Genomic DNA, 19,979 nt, shown 5'->3' on the forward strand with positions numbered 1-19,979 from the left:
CCGCCTACACAGACCACTTCTGTGACTCAGCTTGTAATTTCCTTATTCATACATCATTTGCATTTGACTGATGCAATTTTACTACGCACGAACAAAACAAACTTATCGAGAAAGTTTTGTCTGAAGTCAAGTCTGAGTTTCACAAGTATGGATGTTCAAAAGCAATCAGCGACATTCGACAAAGTTGATAAATTTACTTTCAGTGGCATTAAACAGGATGTGAAAGTTGTTCGTGTTCTCGACGGAGACACGTTGTATCTTGTGGTTGAGTTTAATGAGAGACTCATCAAGATAAAATGTCGTTTGAAAAATATCGACTGCGCTGAGTTGAAGAAGGGCTCTCTCGACACAATGGGCAGAGAGGGTTACTGCGCGCGCAATTTCCTCGCTCATCTTTGTATGGGTAATAACGCGAGCGATTTTGATGAGAACAGATCAAAACGTGACGACAAGAAAGAGCTGGAAAGAATGCTGAATGATAATCAGACATTGGTTTATGCAGAGCTGGGCGATTTCGATAGTTTTGGTCGAGTTTTAGTGACGTTAAAGCGAAAGAAAAGTTCAAAAATGAGTTTCAGTCAACTGCTGGCCGAACACGGATACGCAAAAGACACTAGAGAGAAAACACGTATCATTTATCGGTAACTTTAATTGTACATGATAGGAAGGTGTATTGTGTAACGAGATATTGCATGTCTGTAGAACTGAAATCAATACCGACCTTCTAGTTTTTGACAGAAACTTTAATGTAAATGTGCTAAATTATAGCGTAAAATCATTGTTATCGTGTACAAAGCATTTAGATAAATTCCAATTTAAATGAAACCATTGTCACATTTTTTGCGCACTTTAAAAATGATATTGTTCACTCCCCCCGTTTTTGTCTTTGTAGTATCTCATTTCCTCTCTCCCCCGTCTCGAAGGATAAAGATGGCGGGTTTTTTAAATACTTATTTTTTCGGATTTCTTGTTGCAGTTTTGGACTTTTGGTTATCACTTGTAGAGTTTTTAACACAAACCGATAATCGAAGCACTTTTTAAAAATTTCATTCATTTTTTTCTTGTTTTATCCGGCAAGTTTATATTTCGTGTGAGAAATGGAAATGCAAAAATTATCTGCACATGAATTCGTAAAAGTTTCAAGTATTGGTTTGGAAAAGATGGTGAAAGATATTGCGAAGCTTAAACAGTCACTTTCTAAGGTGAATTTGATTATTATGCAGCTCACACAAGACTTTTGAGATACTTCATGCTTAAATACAAACGACAATTATCTAGGTTCTTTCCGTCAACACTATGTCAATGTTGTACAAGAAAATCTATTCTTTGGAGCAAGGTTCGTTTGCCGTGTATGGGAGTTTAAAATTTTCTCTTTAAATGCTAACTATTTGCATGTATAAATAGTATCTTCATTAAAACTAGTTCGTTTCTAACACATTCTTTTTAGAAGTGAATAGATTACAACACGAAATCAAAACCAAAGCAACAGAAGAATTGGTTACTAGAAGACGCTACGATAACAGCATCGAAGAAGTTGAAAGATTAAGAGAGGTAGTTGATGGTTTTATAGGGATCTTTAAGGATACTTATGGAAGTCCAGCTTTGATGTTTCATGTTTTGTTTTAACATTTTCCAGGAGAATTTTCAACTAAAAGTAAGTCATTTTATGGAATGCCACCAATTTATTAAACACCGACGGTTGAAATTGACTATTTCATGAAAAGAAAATATTTTTATCACCAGACGCAGTTGAATGTCTTAGAAGAAGAAAGATTTGAAGAATACAAAGAGTGTTTGTCATTTGTTGCTATTTGTCTCACTATCATTTGGCATGCTTCCATGAAAGATGACTGTATTGAATCAATGATAGCGAGGGTATGTTGAACTTTTATAAACTATTGAGACACTGATGGACATAGTGTTGAAATGCTTCCTGCTCATTTGCATCAGTTCATGTCAGTGGCTTAAAACTATTGACAAAACTAGCATCAGCTAGTTTGCACTCTGGTCAAGCTGATTTTTTATTGTTGGTTGACAGTAAAAATCATGAAGAAATTGCCCAATCACATGTGCAACCTTGTCATGACCATGTGTGCAACCTTGTCATGATCATGTGTGCAACCTTGTCATGATCATGTGTGCAACCTTGCCATGATCATGTGTGCAACCTTGCCATGATCATGTGTGCGACCTTGCCATGATCATGTGTGTAACCTTGCCATGATCATGTGTGCAACCTTGCCATGATCATGTGTGTAACCTTGTCATGATCATGTGTGCAACCTTGCCATGATCATGTGTGTAACCTTGTCATGATCATGTGTGTAACCTTGCCATGATCATGTTAAGATTATGGTTGTATCTTGAAAAGTTTTTAAGAGATCTTGCGATGTGCTTAACATGATCTTAACAAGGTTATGCAAATATATTAAACACAGATTCACGCCAGAAATGTTGGCTGTATTTTGGCAAGTTCATGATTAAATCAAGGCATCAACTTTCCAAGATTTTGACAAGAAAAGTTATTGAGAAGTCTTAGTGAAGATGCTCAACCTGTGGAAGCAAACTGCTCTCTAAAGTCTTCAAGACTAGTTATGTTCTTTGTTGGACCTAACTCCAATTAATGTGCTCTTTATTATTGATTTGTCCTGTTTACAGGAAACTATTGTGAAATTCTTGGAATTTGTAACACAATCATTGGAAAGTTTCGCAGAAAGTAACATTGATGGTTCACTGCATTCACCACCAAACAAGATATATGATAGTAGTTCCGATGAATATAATCTTGTGTCGTCAATGATTGGCATCATCACAAATATTGCTGCCACCCCCCTGGGTAGAGATTACCTTTCAAGTAAAACACTTGGAGTGAAAACATTGGATTCTCTGATTATGTATTTGCCTGAAATGCCTACACGACAGTGTCACACCATCAAAAATCTTATTCTTAAGTCCTTGTTTAATGTGAGGTAAGTCAAATGTTTTATTTTATGTAAGCTTCGTTTTTGCCATTGTCAACAAAAAGTCTTTCATTCTGTATTACTCCAATATAGTCTTTAAGATCATTGGCATTACTTAATTCAGTTTTCTATTAATATTATTGTTTTTACAATCATTGCAATCATGAAATACTTGCATAGCATGAGTAACTAAATGGGCTGTATGAAAACACTGTAGAAACAAATTATTAATTATTTGATTACTACAATTTTACCACGCAACAATCGCGTAGATACCCTCGAACATCATCTCCAACTCTGCCATTTCCACCCCTACCCCTTTATATCCCAAACCTACACATCCACCATGTTCACCAAGATCCCATTTTTCCAATACCCTGGCATCCCCTATTTATTGATACTTCATTACACAGATGTAACCGATTATTTTTTCCTTTAAAGTATCAACCAAACAGGACTAAAATATCTTTCGACGAAAAAAGGCCTGATGACGAACCTTGGTTACCTGTTCACAGGTTTGTGTTGGTATAAATTAAAGTTAGGCCTTAACAACGTTTGTTCTAAAACATATTTTGTTTTATTGTAGAAGAAACTGAGAGTGAACTTCGTTTGTCTTGTCTTAAGTAAGCATACAATCGAACTGTTTCATTTATGAGATGTTTCTCAATTTTAACGTTCTTTGTTTTGTTTGTGTTCTAGTTGTATACAGTCTTTAATTGTCGAGCCAGATAATCCGTCTTTTTCTCACGAACTTCTTGAAGTGGTACGAACACCGAACTTTTCTTATCATTGACAACAATGGAATCTATTGTGTTTTGTTGCGTAGCACAAAAAAAACATTCTGTTTATGGGAAAATGCGTTATTTATTAGAATTTTCTGATTTTTCTTGTGTTTTATTGACATGTCAGAAACTCATATTAATTTAGGTTTCGATGCGAAGATTACAAGAAATTGCGGACACATCCAAAGGCGAGGTATTTTAAATTGAATTTACCACTTCATCTGATGGTCGATTTTTGTATTTACCAAATCAATAAACCATAGCATTACTTAATGAAGCAAAGAGCCACGGTTTTGTTTCATTCATCCACAGTGTTATTTCATTCATCCACCGTATTATTTCATTCATCCACGGTTTTATTTCATTCATCTACGGTTTTATATTTAAAAAGCAGACGGTTTCAACTGATCTGTTTTCACACACTAACTTCGTCTTCTTTGTTTCATAGCTAAAGAAAGTTATCTTGGAAGTAATGTCTGATCTCAATGAGGTTTTATCTCGTCAGTCTTAACGTGTTCAATAACCCATGGTAGGATTATTCTTTTTTATATGTTTTGAATGCAATGCAATTAATCAAAGTCCAGTTTCGGTGGCATACTTTTATCTTTTGAGGAAATCGATTTGATCTTTTTAAGAGTTCGTGCATGGGTATTGTAGTTGTTTAGATTTATCAAGTCCCTTGAAAGTTCATTGTTCGAAAAAATATTTGACTTAACTTTCGTAAAAAGTACATTGTAGCTAATGCGGATTGTACAATTCGAAAACATCCGTTTAAAGTTAATATAATATATTTGTAATTAAATGGTTTGCATTCCACTACACTTGTCAAGTTTTTTCATCATAAGTTCACAAAAAAATACACAACTAAAAAGATTAGACGAGTTATAACATTCTTTTGACTTCCGACTGCATGTGATTTGCTTGTCGTCCAGAATAATTCATGTCGCTCGTTCATATTCCAATTCAAACCAGTGATGTTCAGTGACTAAAAGAAAAAGGAAAAAAGTGACTTCCCATCATCAGCGTTTGGATGTTCAACTTTCTCTATTCTAACATACTGATGTGAATCTACACGGTGTTAAAGCCTTCTTCTGTTCACTAAATGTATGACCGAATTTCAGAACTAAGGGTTGGTTGGCTTTAAGGATCAAGTTTCGGCTTTGATTGGCTTTAAGGATCAAGTTTTGACTTTGGTTGGCTTTAAGGATCAAGTTTTGGCTTTGGTTGGCTTTAAGGATCAAGTTTTGGCTTTGGTTGGCTTTAAGGATCAAGTTTTTACTTTGGTTGGCTTTAAGGATCAAGTTTTTGCTTTGATGTGATGAATCTATAACTTACATCTTAAAGTTGAGGGGATGGTTTCAGCCTTTTAAGTCAAAGAGTGTCTTCTGGCTTTAGACTGAAGAATTAATTTCATGCTTCGATCTTAGGAATCACGATCCGTCTTTGGTAGCTAAGAATCTTTGTATACGTACCTTTGATGAGTTTTTGTAGATGGATTGTCCTTGAGATGATCTTACCTCACCATGTTTTAAACCGAGGATAACAATTGTGTCAAGACGGGGGGTGACGTTGATGTTATTTTTTGGTGTTTCTATCGTCAGCTTGTTCTGTGAACCAAAAATATTTTCGATCAACTTCAAGTCAAAATGTGAAGAGTCTCTACCGTTCGTAAACCTTAGCAACTTTAAACTGCAACAGAAGATACGCGTTCTTTTCTATCGTGTCTAAAGTGGAAAGTAAGATTCGTGATGTAAGAAGAAGTTTATGGATCTTCAAAGATTTAGAAAACAATCGCTACCTATTGAGTCACCATCGTCCCAGAACATATATCCAATTGCTTTTTCATCATCATCAAGAGTTACAATCAAACCAAACGGATTGCGACGACTGGAATAAAAAGATGACCAGTGACGTCACTGACAGTGCCAGTGACGTCACTGACAGAGGGGGAGTTTTTACATCAATAACGTGTCTGTATTAATTGTCTTTCAGTTAATACGGAAATGAATCAGATTTGGGCTTGTGTCTAGTTACAAATCTTAAAGTTCGCTCCTCTACAAACTTTATTAGCAACCGTCCTTGTTAATGGGAATGGTGGCCTTTTATTCTTTAAAATCTATTAGTTTTAAAGGAGATCGTGACCGCATACCTGAAGAAAGTATTGTTCGCTGGCTCTTGTACAGGTATTATAAACCCGCCTCGCAGGTGGAGGTTGATGTGATCTTGAGGCGTCGTCAGGTTTCTGTAGGCGCTTCTTTGTGACACTTCATTTCCCTGTAATAAAGTACGTTAAAAAGACTAAGACGTGATGCTCAAATCATTTTAAAATTTATACGGTCAAACAACAGTACACAATGTACATAAATAATTGATCGTATTAGAACGCACTGTGAAGTAGTCAAACCAACGAGAATCTGGAAAATACGCTTTCACTTCTGTTTGATTCTGAAGGAAGAAATTTTATGGAATGACTGTTCAAACTCTTTGTTGTTGATCGTTTCAATGATTGGTCGAGATCATAGCTCATTGTTTTATGACAAAAAAAGTAACTGACCTCTTCCAAAGCTGGACTTATCAGCAAAGCTGACCCCCACAGAAACTGCTTATCTATGGTCCATGTTGCTGAATCTGCTGTAAATCTGCAAGGAAGAGTGAAAAAAATAGAATGTAGTTTCCACTATTTCATTTCACTGGATGAGAGTGAAATGGATATTAAAATTGATATCGTCAGAGAGAAGTTCAAGTCGACAGAAATGTATGATGGATTGATCGTTTTCTTATTCTTCGTATTCAGTGTTTTTTCTCACTCGTGAAGAAGAGGTCTGACAACCGTGGAACCCTTGGTGTGAGCATCGTAAAACAAAGTGTAGAGATATGGCAGCAAGCGATATCGAACCAATAAGATATCACGTATGTTTTTAGCAATTGTTTCACCAAACACCGTGGGATGTTGAGGCTGAAAAATAAAAAAGATTTGACTTTTGATAAAAAGGACTTGCAAAATTACATTCAGAGTTTTTGTTATCTTACAGAAGGTGAAACATTACTTGAGTAAAGAATTTCATTATTATAGTTACCTTCGCTCCGAATGTATTGTGGTTTCTACTAAACGGATAAAAAGCCCCAAGTTGCATCCAGCGTTGACACAAACTTGCTGTTGTATCATCTATAAAACCACATATGTCCGCACCAATCTACAAGAGTTAAATACTTCTTCGAACAGCAGTTGGAAAAAGAAAAATGTACCGATGATAACAATCACATTTTCAACTTACATACGGTATGCCAAACAGGTTGAAATCCAGCATTCCTTTAAACAAAAAATTTGTTAGCGTAATGTTGGATCTTCGACATGCTGCAAATCGTAATCGTACCAACGATAGAGCGATGCATTTGGTAGTATGCAGAAAGATTATCACCTAGCCAATGTCCGGCATATTTACCACTGCTAATGTACGTCGAGCGAGAGATTACGATGCTTCGTTTATTGGTTAAACTGTGCATGATTCTACATGTGAAATCATGGAGTATAATATAGATAGAGTGTTAAAGGCCAAAGTATAAATTCAACTGTAAAAACAAAGATGTTGTAAGACATATAAAAGATACAGTGCAATAACTTTGTAGGTAAACTAACATTTTAAAAAGAGAGGGAAGATGTGAGTTCGAAATGGATATAAAAGATTAATGCTTGTTTGAGACTTACTGTTGTGTGACCACAGTCTGACTCCATCCGCATAGGCGTACGGGCACATATTTTTAGGGGGAGCTGGACTAAATTTGCCCGAATTATATGACGTCATATGACGTATGACGTCATAGATATTCTTATGTTGTCTCTGGCCATCTCAATTAATAAGCTAAAATCATTACAATTTGCTAAGAGGATGCTACGAAAGTAACTACATTTTATTTGATATTTGAAATTTTGTCATATATAACACTAGACGCAGAAGAAATTTAGTTAGTTAAATGTGCGACGATCTAAGACTAAAAGAAATAAGATTTACGATTACGTCGCTGTCCAAAAATGTTAATTATCTTTTCCATGTCGTTCTTTAAAGTACTATTTGCATAGGCTCTTTCCACATTGATTAGGGCAATGCTGTTTAACCGTTTTGACCAATTGTACTTCGAAGATAGGTTTTAAGCGACGAAGAGCGCTAAAAGATCTTTCTGCTGAGCAGGATGTTGCCGGGATCGCGGCCAGAATCGAAAATACTTTGTAAGCCACAGGCAGGACTTCATGAACACCATTTTCGAACATTCTCTTAACAATTTTGGCAGCGTTTTCTCTCTCAGCACAAGGGAAATCAACGTCAATATTCTCAAAGACATTTTTCTCGCTACTAAGAAGCTCACTGTCGATACCATAGAAGTGTGATACCAACTCAACATTCGCCGTGGTTGGAGACCTGTTGAACACAATATCTGCAAGTGCCAATAGGACCTCTTGATCACTACCTTCAAATCTTGATTTCATCTCCGCCACAATCTTGTCAATGCTTAGGTAGTAGCATGTGATACGATAGTAATCTTTTCTGTTCGATTTTCCACTTCTGCATTTACTTCAGCCATTTCACCGACGAGAGCTTGGAGCCGCCGTGACGGCTGTTGGAATCTTGGTACTTTTGCATCTTTGAAATTGAATTCTGTACCTTCAATTTGCTCCTTAATTTTGTGTGCTATGATTTCAGCCCGTGACCATAACAGTTCGAAATTTTCGAGGGAACGACATCCAATTAATGTCTTAATCACGCCATCAACACTCTTCTTTGCTGTGGCGACATCCATTTGCTTTCCTTGTAGGTACCTGCTCAAACCATCGGTGTTAGATAAAATAACCTTTAATACCATCAAACCAAAAACGAACCGAAAGTCGCAAATCGAGTTAAGTAGCGAATTGCTGTCATTGTAGGTCTTCGGATCGCGATCTTTTGAGAGTGTAAGGAGAACCTCGATGATCTTAGGTAATTGGTTTACTACTGCTTTTACAGCTGCCCAACGACAAGACCATCTAGTAGCACTCTGCGATTTAATAGTCAGTGTAATATCTTCGTCCTCATCTTCGACCTTGATGTCATTGAAGATGGAGTGGCGTTTGGGACTTCCTTCCAAGAAATTATGGAGACTCTGGATCACACCTAAAGCTTTCTGAAGTGGCTCAATTGTAGTCATCGTATCTTGTAGCGCCAAGTTAAGCCGATGCCCATGGCAGTGAACATAGATGCTAAGAGGTGAGCACTCCTTCATGCGTGCAGCAAGTCCTTTGCGAGGGCCACTCATATTTGCAGCGCCATCAAAGCATTCTGCGACAATGTTTTCCAATGTCAACTCTAGCCTGCCAATGGCTGTCTTTAACAGCTCATACAATACTTCTCCTTCCGTAGATTTGGTTGAATAGAAACCAGTGAATGTCTCTTTGGTTTCGCCATTGAAAACATATCTGAGGAAAAGAGATAATTGCTCTGTTCGACTGATGTCTGCCGTTTCATCGACAACTATTCCGTAGTAGTCGCTACTTGCTTCTTCTGCTATCCTCTCAAGCATGACACTTGCTACTATTTCCAGTAGTTCATTTTGAATAGCAGGGGATGTCCACTGAGCATGTGTCTGCAGCTGGCTTTGAAGTTTAGATTTCAGCCAAGGCAAATCGTTGCATCTTATGCAAAGTAACTCGAGAAAGTTTCCTCTATTTATATCAGATATCTCCCATATATCACCCCGAATCTCTTCATGACCTCTAATTGCAACATTTTGTTGTGCAGTGTACATCAAAGATTGTATGATTACTTTTAAGTATTGTCTGTTAATAGCAACCTGGTCCTGGTGTGCACTATTCAGCTGTTGTAGTACGGAGGTTTTCTTTCTTTCCATTGCTTTAAACTGGAGCCATCTTGTCATGGATCTGACGTGGTTCTCACTCTTGCCATGTTTTGCCAGCTTTGACGACTTCTTCCAATTTGTAAGCACAAATGAAGTATTCTTCCCAAATTCTTTACAGGCAAAACAAACGCATGCATCTTTATCCACTTCGTAACTAATCCATGGATATTTCTTGTACCATTCAGGCTGAAATCGTCGCACAAATGTTTCACTGCCGAATTTTCGTGCAGGATATTCACCTAATATAGGCTGTTTTGGGGCGTGCAAGGTGGAAATCTCTTCTTCATTCATACTGTTAAGGAAACCTTTCTAGTCTGTTCATTTAGAACAGATGCTGTTGAATCTAAATCTTGTATTGCTGTTGTGTCTAGAGTGTTAGACGTCGTCGTTGATTCTGGTGTTGCAACGCGTTGTATATTTTGATTTAAGTTAAATTCTTCGATGAACAGTGCGTCACTGGAAGTAAGATTTTCATTATCCGTGACCGTATTCAATTCTTTATTTTCTCTGAACTGCGTCAGTGGATTTAATTCATCAACATCAATAAACGTTCTCATTGGTTCCGTTTGGTCTTCGCTTATGGGCTCCTTCAAATTAATCTCAGGTAGATTTTCCTCAAAAGACCCAGTGGCTGCTAAATCTTTACTAGCACTCGATTCTGTTTCCTGTAAGGTTAGGTTATCATCCTTGGTTGTCATGTTACTTTTTACAAAGAAACCACTGATCTTTGACTGCGATAAATCCGATGAATCCATCACTCGATGACACTTAACTTTTTCATTATTGTGAACTCGTCGAAAGTGGACCTCCTTATAATCACTGTCAATTTCCTTGCTGCATTCCTCGCACCAAACGCGATGTCGATACGGTCGTTTACGAGACGCCATATGTACGCTTTATTAGAGCTTGGCTACTAAATGTTTTCCCCTTGTGGATAATAGTTTCCTTGAACAACAATCATAGAGTGAATGGCACTAATCTAATCAATGGAATGGACAGTGCCTCTCCATACGAAGCCTAATTTTCATGCAAAAATTAAAAATCACTTTTGGGGATCGCAGCGATTGTTAATCTATATATTAATGTATAACGGATAGCGTGTGGGAGACGATTTTTCGCAATTTCAAGACATTTCAAGACTTTTACTGACCTCAGCCCTTTTTTATAAATGGAGAACGTTATGTGGATAAATTTAATACCAAAAGCTTTGCTCTGATTGAAAATATCGGCGTTCGTGTTCGTTTAAAAGTTGTAAACACCGAATATATTCGTCGCAATATCGCTAGTAAATAGACCGATTTCTCGTGACGTAATTTGTTTATATTATAATGGGGCGGATGTAAAATTCTCCTATTATGTCTCAAGAAAAATTTTGCACCCAATCACTTTACGCGATTTTTTATTTTACCTCCTGAAATTTAAGTAATTTAAACAATTTAAAAACCATCCATTAAAAGACCGTTCACGCTCAAGAACCGAAGCAGTTTATGATCTAGAAATGATGTAGATTAATATTGAAAATTTAAAAACTGTAGTAAGTATCTTGCCAGAATATCATGTAAATGCTTGCCCGAATACACAAATTCTCGAGAAATTGGGGGGGCTGCAGCCCCCCCAGCCCACCCCCCCCGTACGCCTATGTCCATCCGTACAAACTGTGTACGTCATAATGGCGATGTTTTCCTTCAGCTTGTTGCGCACTCATACATATTGTCTTATCTGCCAGAGTACCTCCGAGGACGTCTAAGTATTTGAGAGGACTCTTAAGTATTTCCGAGGACTTCTAACTATTTCAGAGGGCATCGAAGTTTTTCAGAGGACATCTGAGTGTTTAGAAGGACATCAAAGTATTTGAGAAAATATCGCAAATGTTTTCACAATCTTGAATAAAGCATTCTGAGATTTTTTGAAGACGCCACACAATTTTGAATAAATCATTTTGAGATTTATATCTCTTTCGATTATGAGTGTCAGTTTCGCAATAAGTGTTTACACTGAAGAAATTTGTACTGAGATTTCTTAGGTTTGAAATGGTTTCCTTAAATTCTCACTCCTCTTAGATAAAAGCACGGAGATCATTTTTGTTTTGTTACACGTGGAGTTATTGTGTATAGGTCGACATCTCCACCTTTTGCTACAGCACTTCTGGTTATAAATAAATCATCATATGTTATCTTACATGGTTTATACGGCGGGTAGTCAAACTTTGTACGTGGACATATTATCATATGTTATCTTACATGGTTTATACGGCGGGTAGTCAAACTTTGTACGTGGATATATCATCATATGTTATCTTACATGGCTTATACGGCGGGTAGTCATACTTTGTATGTGGACATCCACGAATTGATCCATGAACAAAATTTGCTGGTTCATTCATGTCCTATATTGAACAAAAATAGTCGCATCAAAAAGAATTGTTCTTCCCTCGCGGAAACATAAAATCACAGTGGAGTTTTTATGTATATCTGCTTACGATCCATAAGCCATCGAAGTCGATGATCTTGTGAAATTTCTCTATCTCGTTTCGCCACCATTTTGCCGTATTGTTGGCGAAGTAATCAGGAAAAGCAACGTACGCACGGAAACGCTTTCGTCAAGAAAAGAGGATTTCTTATTTTACTAATCTGATCGACACTACTTTTGAAGTTAACTTAAAAAACATACCTCAATACGTTCCTCCCAAGGTAGACTTGTATCTTCGCTAACATTGGGATAGTTAGGCCATACCTTTCGAAGGGAAACAAAGTCGCGAAGCTACCAGATTTGAGTTCAATCGTCCACCAGGTAGACATTAATGCTTTAAACACATCACACTCGCTCTCATTAGCTATGTAAATCATGTAGCCTGGGTGCATGCATGTGATTAATTAGAGTGGTCTTTTTTGAACCTTTCTGACAAACCTCAATCAAGGGAGACCTTCCTCAAGAACCTTTGTAAGAAGCCTCATTCAAGGCAAATCTTTCTCAAGAATCTTTCTGTCAAACCTCAATTAAGGGAGACCTTCCTCAAAATCTGACAAACCTCAATCAAGGGAGACCTCCCTTAAGAACCTTTTTAAGAAGCCTCCTTCAAGGCAAATCCTTCTCAAGAACCTTTCTGTCAAACCTCAATCAAGGGAGACCTTCCTCAAGATCTGACAAACCTCAATCAAGGGATACCTCCCTTAAGAACCTTTTTAAGAAGCCTCATTCAAGGCAAATCCTTCTCAAGAACCTTTCTGACAAACCTCAATCAAGGGAGACGTTCCTCAAGAACCTTTGTAAGAAGCCTCATTCAAGGCAAATCCTTTTGAAGAACCTTTCTGACAAACCTCACTCAAAAAAGACCCTTTTGAAGCAGCTTTTGCAACATTAATAGCCATGTATAACGCACGTAACTACCTTTCCATGCAATGTATTTCCTTCGTAGTTCTTGATCCAAACGTCATTTTTCACACCTTCACTATATGTTGGATACATCGTTGTCTCGTTCACACTGATGGCAGGATCCTGGATATGTCGATGAAGAAGAGTTCGATTTCATGTACAAGAAATTGCTGGTTTATTATATACAATGGTATCACAATAGTGCTTCGTTATCTTACCAGAATAATTATGTACTTTAGTCCTTCCTTTTTGATGTCATTCACAAACTGTGGCAGTCCGTCGTATGTTGATTTATCGTACGTGAAGTCGAGTTGTCGCTCCATGTAGTCAATATCTCCGTATTGTACATCCTGAAAACATTCAATCCTATTTATGTACCTGTATAGCAATCTATGTCCCCAACAAAGTTCTATTTTATACCTGTGGTATGTTGTATTTCTTCATTTCCCCTACAACTTCCTTCACCTCGTTCAAATCTTTGTAACCATAGCGACAGAGTTGAAAACCAAGACTCCAGTATGGCGGCATGAATGGTCGACCAATTAACTGTAAAAAAACGCCATAGTTCTTTCTCATGAGAGTACAAAACGTGAATATTGAGATTGTGGGCTATTTCCATCGCGATGGAAAAGCTGTCAAAGAACTTTTTAAAGCAACAGTTGCCATGATATCTATTTCAAAAACCGAACAAATGTTGTTACCTTTGTGTACTGTTGCACAACATCCTCGGGTGATGGTCCAAGGAAAAAGTAAAAATCCAATATTCCACCAATTGTTCGGTACGTCAAAGCTGGCGTTGGCTGTAGAGTCACATCTATTGATTGGTTGATAAATTGTATAAAGATTTATAACTGGTCCTACATGACGTAGTTATTCTTACCCATTGCGTTACTATTGACAAGCACTACACCGTGTGCTTTACCACTCTTCTCTAAGCTCATATAGAATGGATGTACTCCATATGTATTTCCTTCTGCTGCTGCCTGCGGAAGATGGAAATGTAAGGATTTTACGTTTATGATTACAAGCTTTTAGTTCATTGTATTAAATGCAGAAAATGAATACGGAGAGAAGGGCGACATTGTGTGTTTAATATCCTGTTGGTACCATTGGTACTGCTGTTTCCTTGGCCACAATCATGTTTTGTTAGAGTTATTGATGGCGGAGGTTCTTACTAACCAGGAGTGTACGGTATTTGATTATTAACGCTAAATAAGTGCCTGTTGAATTGAATAACAACTTCTGTAAAAGGACTCACGAATGGGAACTGATCACGTGAGAACATTCCCAATGTTTTCCAGTCCATTCCTCGCGCGAAACTCGCATGTTCCTGTTCACCGAAACCATAAAGATATGTAGAGGGTAGTTTCGTTGAGATTTGAATGTATTGGTCACTGAAGATCAACGGTGCTACCGAACTGTCCCATCTAGATAATGGTGAAATTATACAACTGCAAAATTCCTTATATATTTCAGCTATAAGTGTAGCGTATTCTCACATTAGAGTGTCGTCTTTGCTTCGTATTATTTTCAATGCAAATGGAAATTCATCAGCGTGTACTCTGTACTTCGTCTCTCCACCATCGAACGATTGATTATTGAACTTCAATGGAACTTCGTACCTGTCCACGTTGTTGTCGTATAACTGTTTGTAAACGGTAAAACTTAAAAATGAGATTTGATACAATGGAACTTTGTACCTGTCCACGTTGTTGTCGTATAACTGTTTGTAAACGGTAAAACTTAAAATGAGATTTGATACAATGGAACTTTGTACCTGTCCACGTTGTTGTCGTATAACTGTTTGTAAACGGTAAAACTTAAAATGAGATTTGATACAATGGAACTTTGTACCTGTCCACGTTGTTGTCGTATAACTGTTTGTAAACGATAAAACTTAAAAATGAGATTTGATACAATGGAACTTCGTACCTGTCCACGTTGTTGTCATATAACTGTTTGTAAACGGTAAAACTTAAAAATGAGATTTGATACAATGGAACTTCGTACCTGTCCACGTTGTTGTCATATAACTGTTTGTAAACGGTAAAACTTAAAAATGAGATTTGATACAATGGAACTTTGTACCTGTCCACGTTGTTGTCGTATAACTGTTTGTAAACGATAAAACTTAAAAATGAGATTTGATACAATGGAACTTTGTACCTGTCCACGTTGTTGTCGTATAACTGTTTGTAAACGGTAAAACTTAAAAATGAGATTTGATACAATGGAACTTTGTACCTGTCCACGTTGTTGTCGTTTAACTGTTTGTAAACGATAAAACTTAAAAATGAGATTTGATACAATGGAACTTTGTACCTGTCCACGTTGTTGTCGTATAACTGTTTGTAAACGGTAAAACTTAAAAATGAGATTTGATACAATGGAAATTTGATAGCAGTTACCCCTTCTAAGTTCATTCGAATCGTTGCTTCTAATTTGATTGTCCTGAATTTTAATCCCTTAGACCTTGCTCCTTCACCCTTAAATTTGATATTGGCCTTCAAATCCCTTATCGTCACAATTTATAGTATACATCGCTGTTGCAGAAGGGCACGTGAAGTGTAATACTGTCCTGCAAAGTCCCTTCAAATCCCTTATCGTCACAATTTATAGTATACATCGCTGTTGCAGAAGGGCATGTGAAGTGTAATACTGTCCTGCAAAGTCCCTTCAAATCTCTTACTTTCACCCTTAATACATTGCTGTTGTAAAAATGCACGTAGACTGTTATATTGTCCTGCAGAATCCCTTCAAGTCCCTTACCTTCACCCTTAATACATCGCTGTTATAGAAATGCACATGAACTGTTATATTGTCGCTATGATTTCCATACAACACTCTTTTGTCTACTCTTTGTAGGTGATAAATTATATCCTGCCTTTCTGAGGTGAGGGTCTCCTTTTTAGCCAGTTTGTATGCGTTGAAACCGCTCGGATAGAAGCACGATGGAGCTTTCTAAAAAGAGTTCTCCAAAATCTCTATTTGGACCAATCACTTCACTATGTGTAACTGATATTGCCTACAATTATGTCTGTGTTGAACTTTGTTATTGTCAGTAGGTGGTATGTGTGTATGTTCACTTTATTATCTCTGAACGATTACAAGTTACTGTTGATACGTACATTATCGCTTAATGGTTCTTTCCAAAGACATCCACGATTCTCGCACAATGTTTTATTCAACATACTGTCCCGTCCCTCTGGATAACAATCAAACCTTGCAAGATCGTCGGCATTGACGCCGGAGCAATTGAATGCAAACACTATCACAGCAATAAGGATGAAAAAGCACGCCATTTATGAAATGGAATAACATGGAATGACTTGTAATATTCTTATCTTTGTCTCGGCGAGACTTGTTGATTTTCATTTTTGAGATGTTTTGAGTGTTTTTATGCGTAAATAAGGAGAAGTTTAGGAGAAATTGAGAACTCATCAGTGCCAACCAGAAAGAAAAGGTCAACCATGGCCTACTTAAATTACACGGCCTGATATCTTGCCATAGCAAGGTCAAAAATGCAAGGCCATTGAATTTTCCGGCGGTGCTCTTCGAAATTTTGATCTTCTTCCTTCAAAATTGTTCATTGGCCTTACTTTATGGTATAATCTTGTAGCTAAAAGTCTAGCGATCATTTCAAGAGTTTATTGGCTGAAATTGGTCCTTTTTTCGCCGAGAAATCAAAGTTTATAAATTGGTGCGATCGGCGGTTGTTTTGTTTACACGCGCTCGTCTTCGTTCGAAAATTTTAGCTCTTAAATCTATCGTGGATTATCTATATTTGGTATCTACGTGTTCCTGGTACTCTCCTCTACATTTCTACAAGATTTTTGGAGTCGAATTGTATACATTTTTTCTTTTATTTACGAAGATCTTCAAACCCATAATTATAGCGATGGTGCTTCCTATTTTCAACGGTGTCCTTCCTACTCCAACTAGGCCTAAGAAAATTTCATCAAATCCAAACGATTTCATTGGTAAATCATACTATCCCTTACCTTTTCAAGCTTCCTGATTAATTGGAAATCTTGGTATTGGTTCTTCTCCATCCTGGGACATCAATATAAACAATAAATCGATCAAACTTAAAATAGAATGGTATGTTGAAAAGAACAATAACAGTTCTCATGAATTCCCAAAATCTCTACTTAACAGACTATCGGCCTACCTGGTCCTCCTCCTTTGCTGAAGAGAAACTGTCTTTCAAGTTTGAATGGAAACTACTCTCTGATGCTACTAACCAACCTGAACAAGTTAAAACTCCATCTACTAACTTACCTTTCCATACTCCTGACTCTGGCTATACATCAACATCTAAATCGTATGTATATTCACCACCTGTGAGATGAAGTCTTTTTGTTAGTTGAGTCAGGAACATGTATTGTGTTGTGTTTAGGTTTGTCCTTGGATTTAGTTTGTGTAGATGGAGTATTTTTCTTTTTATGAGGAAAAGTACCTTAAAGTAAATGGTTTGAACCCGGGAGTATCGTTATATGTTTGTAAATGATGATCGTCCAGGTTAATAAAGTCCTGAGATAGACTGTTTTTGTTGTTGTTGACTGACGTTTCGACAACCTTAACAGTAGTCATCTTTAGAGTCAAATGAGGAGTAAATGTCAGGTTAGGAGCTAATAATTTTTTCTTTTTTAAAATATCAACGCTTGTGTTGGTTTTACTTTATCATAGAAATTGTTGATTTTCACGTTCTAACTTCTGACAACAATCGCCTTGTGGCCTTGTGTAATCCTGCTGTTAGTCTAACAGCGCATGCGTTGGAAAATGTCATTTGCCTCATGTAGAGCTTGATTGCAATACAGTTGGCCATGTGCGACGTAAAACATGTCTAGACATGTCGGTTCACAACTTATCAAAATCCCACAGTCACTAAACTAGCCAGGAGAAGAACGTTTCAAACATACACGAAAATCAAAATTGAAGCGGAAGAACTGCGCTATAGCTAAACAGGAGTAGCAACATTTTTATTTTCTTAAAATACTATTTATTACTCATGTTCCTTTACAGTCCAATACGTGATATTAATTTTATTTACCTTTAATTTTATTGTTAACCGCGTCTGCAATGGATTTCGCCTTCTATGGCGATACGCCTTTTATATCTTGTTGCATGCGTTGTGATGTATCACTGCTTTGTAATCTTAGTGTAACAGAATCGTTGTTAACAGAATTGTGTTATTTTAAAACATGGTGTTATTTTATTCAAATCATTCTTACGCGTGGACACCACTCAACAGCTAACAATGCATTTCAATTTAAAATAGGGAAAACAAAAACATCTCAATTTCATACCGTGTTGCGAGCTCCAACGCGTTAATCTCTGTGCTCATCATGTATTTCATACCGTGTTGCGAGCTCCAACGCGTTAATCTCTGTGCTCATCATGTATTTCATACCGTGTTGCGAGCTCCAACGCGTTAATCTCTGTGCTCATCATGTATTTCATACCGTGTTGCGAGCTCCAACGCGTTAATGTCTGTGCTCATCATGTATTTCATACCGTGTTGCGAGCTCCAACGCGTTAATCTCTGTGCTCATCATGTTTTCATGAAATTTAAGTCTGAGTATGTCGCTTGCGAGGAATCAGTTAAGATTAAGATCTATGAATATTAATGATAATTGAAATTTGTGGCTTACCTAATATTTGATTATTTTCTGCGGCTCAAATTCAACATATTACGATTGGGGTTTCTTAGCGTAATGATTAGTTATGAGTGAATTGAGTGTATGCATTGCAAAGTTTAATATTAAATAGACGTCTAAAATCGTTTGTTGGATTGGCCTGAAGTAGCTAAAACATTAGATTGTGCTGAATGTTTTGCTTTTGCTGTAGTAGTAAGTATTTAATTGAATGTTTTGCTTTGCTGTAGTAGTAAGTATTTAATCAATAGTTTATCATTTTGCCGTTAAAAATTCCATCACCAATTTTATTATGCGTTTGTTCCGATTTTCTATATAATTAGCAATACTTTAGACCACATGTAAACGAAGATTTTTTCGAGAGATTTAGTACAAAACAATGTTTTCCTCCGCAATCATCTCAAATAGTTTCACTGTCAGAATCCATTCTCCATTGTCACGTATTCTGGTCACGCTGAAAACAACTTTTCATTTCCTAAAATCGTATGATGAACATATTGTGATGAGTCAACGTGCTTTAATTTTTAATTACATAACAAAAATTGAAAGTTCAGGGGGGATATAATTTTCATCCGATTTAACTCCCTCCCCCCTTTTGGTTAGCAAATTGTCTATGATTATCTTATAGCAAGTTATTTTCGCTGTCATTCTAATGAAGAATGTTTTTTTTTCAAAAGTTTATGTCAGTGAAACGCACAATTTGAAATCGATAATTATAATTATTTTTCATTTTATCATCTCGTCAATGCCTTGTTATGATTCTTGTTTCGCTATTATATTATTAAGTTTTTACTCGCTAGTTGACGACTTTGTGCAGTGCTGTAGAACTAAATTTATCAGGTGGGGGGGCTCTCTTGACGAAGCTGAAGCCATGAAATTATGAAAAATTACCCATTTCGAAGATAGAGGGGCTCCTCCCCAAGCGCCCCACTTCTACAGCACTGACTTTGTGTGCTGTACACAAAATGATTTAAATCCATTGTCACAAATATGTAAAACGTTGGCTTACAGGATGCGGTAAAGGTAGCAAGGAAAGAAGTTTAAGCTAATGATAGTAAGGCTTGAAATATTGTACCCAAGGCAAGGTCGATCTTGGATTGTTTGTTAGGTATATAAATATTTCCATAATTTCGTAAAAGCACTATTGCTAATGCGCATTTAATATAAAAGACAAGTTTTTTGAAAATAGACATGTTTCGACATCTCATGATGCCATCTTCAGTATAAGTGAAATAATAAGTGACTTTTATATAAACCATGTATCACTTATTATTTCACTCATACTGAAGATGGCATCATGAGATGTCGAAACATGTCTATTT

At 36.9% G+C, this 19,979-nt stretch overlaps 2 protein-coding genes across 2 annotated transcripts; one reads left to right on the forward strand and one right to left on the reverse strand.

Annotated features, from left to right (window-relative positions):
- The first annotated feature begins 913 nt into the window (after window positions 1–913).
- On the forward strand, window positions 914–4,561 carry LOC124450422 (heat shock factor 2-binding protein-like). Its single transcript, XM_047001078.1, has 11 exons — window positions 914–1,202; window positions 1,279–1,336; window positions 1,448–1,551; window positions 1,637–1,654; window positions 1,744–1,875; window positions 2,659–2,969; window positions 3,402–3,475; window positions 3,547–3,583; window positions 3,660–3,723; window positions 3,888–3,935; window positions 4,191–4,561. Exons 1-11 carry the CDS (start codon window positions 1,098–1,100, stop codon window positions 4,251–4,253), a joined length of 1,014 nt encoding a protein of 337 aa, XP_046857034.1. The 5' UTR covers window positions 914–1,097; the 3' UTR covers window positions 4,254–4,561.
- On the reverse strand, window positions 4,513–18,578 carry LOC124452282 (sucrase-isomaltase, intestinal-like). Its single transcript, XM_047002862.1, has 30 exons — window positions 18,310–18,578; window positions 18,054–18,157; window positions 17,282–17,341; window positions 16,129–17,053; window positions 15,770–15,961; window positions 14,500–14,645; window positions 14,259–14,427; window positions 13,881–13,983; window positions 13,702–13,814; window positions 13,421–13,546; window positions 13,219–13,350; window positions 13,016–13,123; window positions 12,299–12,361; window positions 12,108–12,221; window positions 11,930–12,014; window positions 11,268–11,371; window positions 9,934–10,359; window positions 8,312–9,814; window positions 7,965–8,237; window positions 7,117–7,279; window positions 7,018–7,052; window positions 6,820–6,936; window positions 6,550–6,698; window positions 6,297–6,381; window positions 6,131–6,187; window positions 5,892–6,016; window positions 5,541–5,629; window positions 5,417–5,466; window positions 5,215–5,349; window positions 4,513–4,727 (listed from the first exon to the last, which is right to left on the reverse strand). Exons 4-30 carry the CDS (start codon window positions 16,300–16,302, stop codon window positions 4,581–4,583), a joined length of 4,983 nt encoding a protein of 1,660 aa, XP_046858818.1. The 5' UTR covers window positions 16,303–17,053; window positions 17,282–17,341; window positions 18,054–18,157; window positions 18,310–18,578; the 3' UTR covers window positions 4,513–4,580.
- Between the last annotated feature and the right edge of the window lie 1,401 nt (window positions 18,579–19,979).

Source organism: Xenia sp. Carnegie-2017, unplaced genomic scaffold (genome assembly GCF_021976095.1).
Source record: "Xenia sp. Carnegie-2017 unplaced genomic scaffold, XeniaSp_v1 HiC_scaffold_24, whole genome shotgun sequence".
Lineage (NCBI taxonomy): Eukaryota > Metazoa > Cnidaria > Anthozoa > Malacalcyonacea > Xeniidae > Xenia > Xenia sp. Carnegie-2017.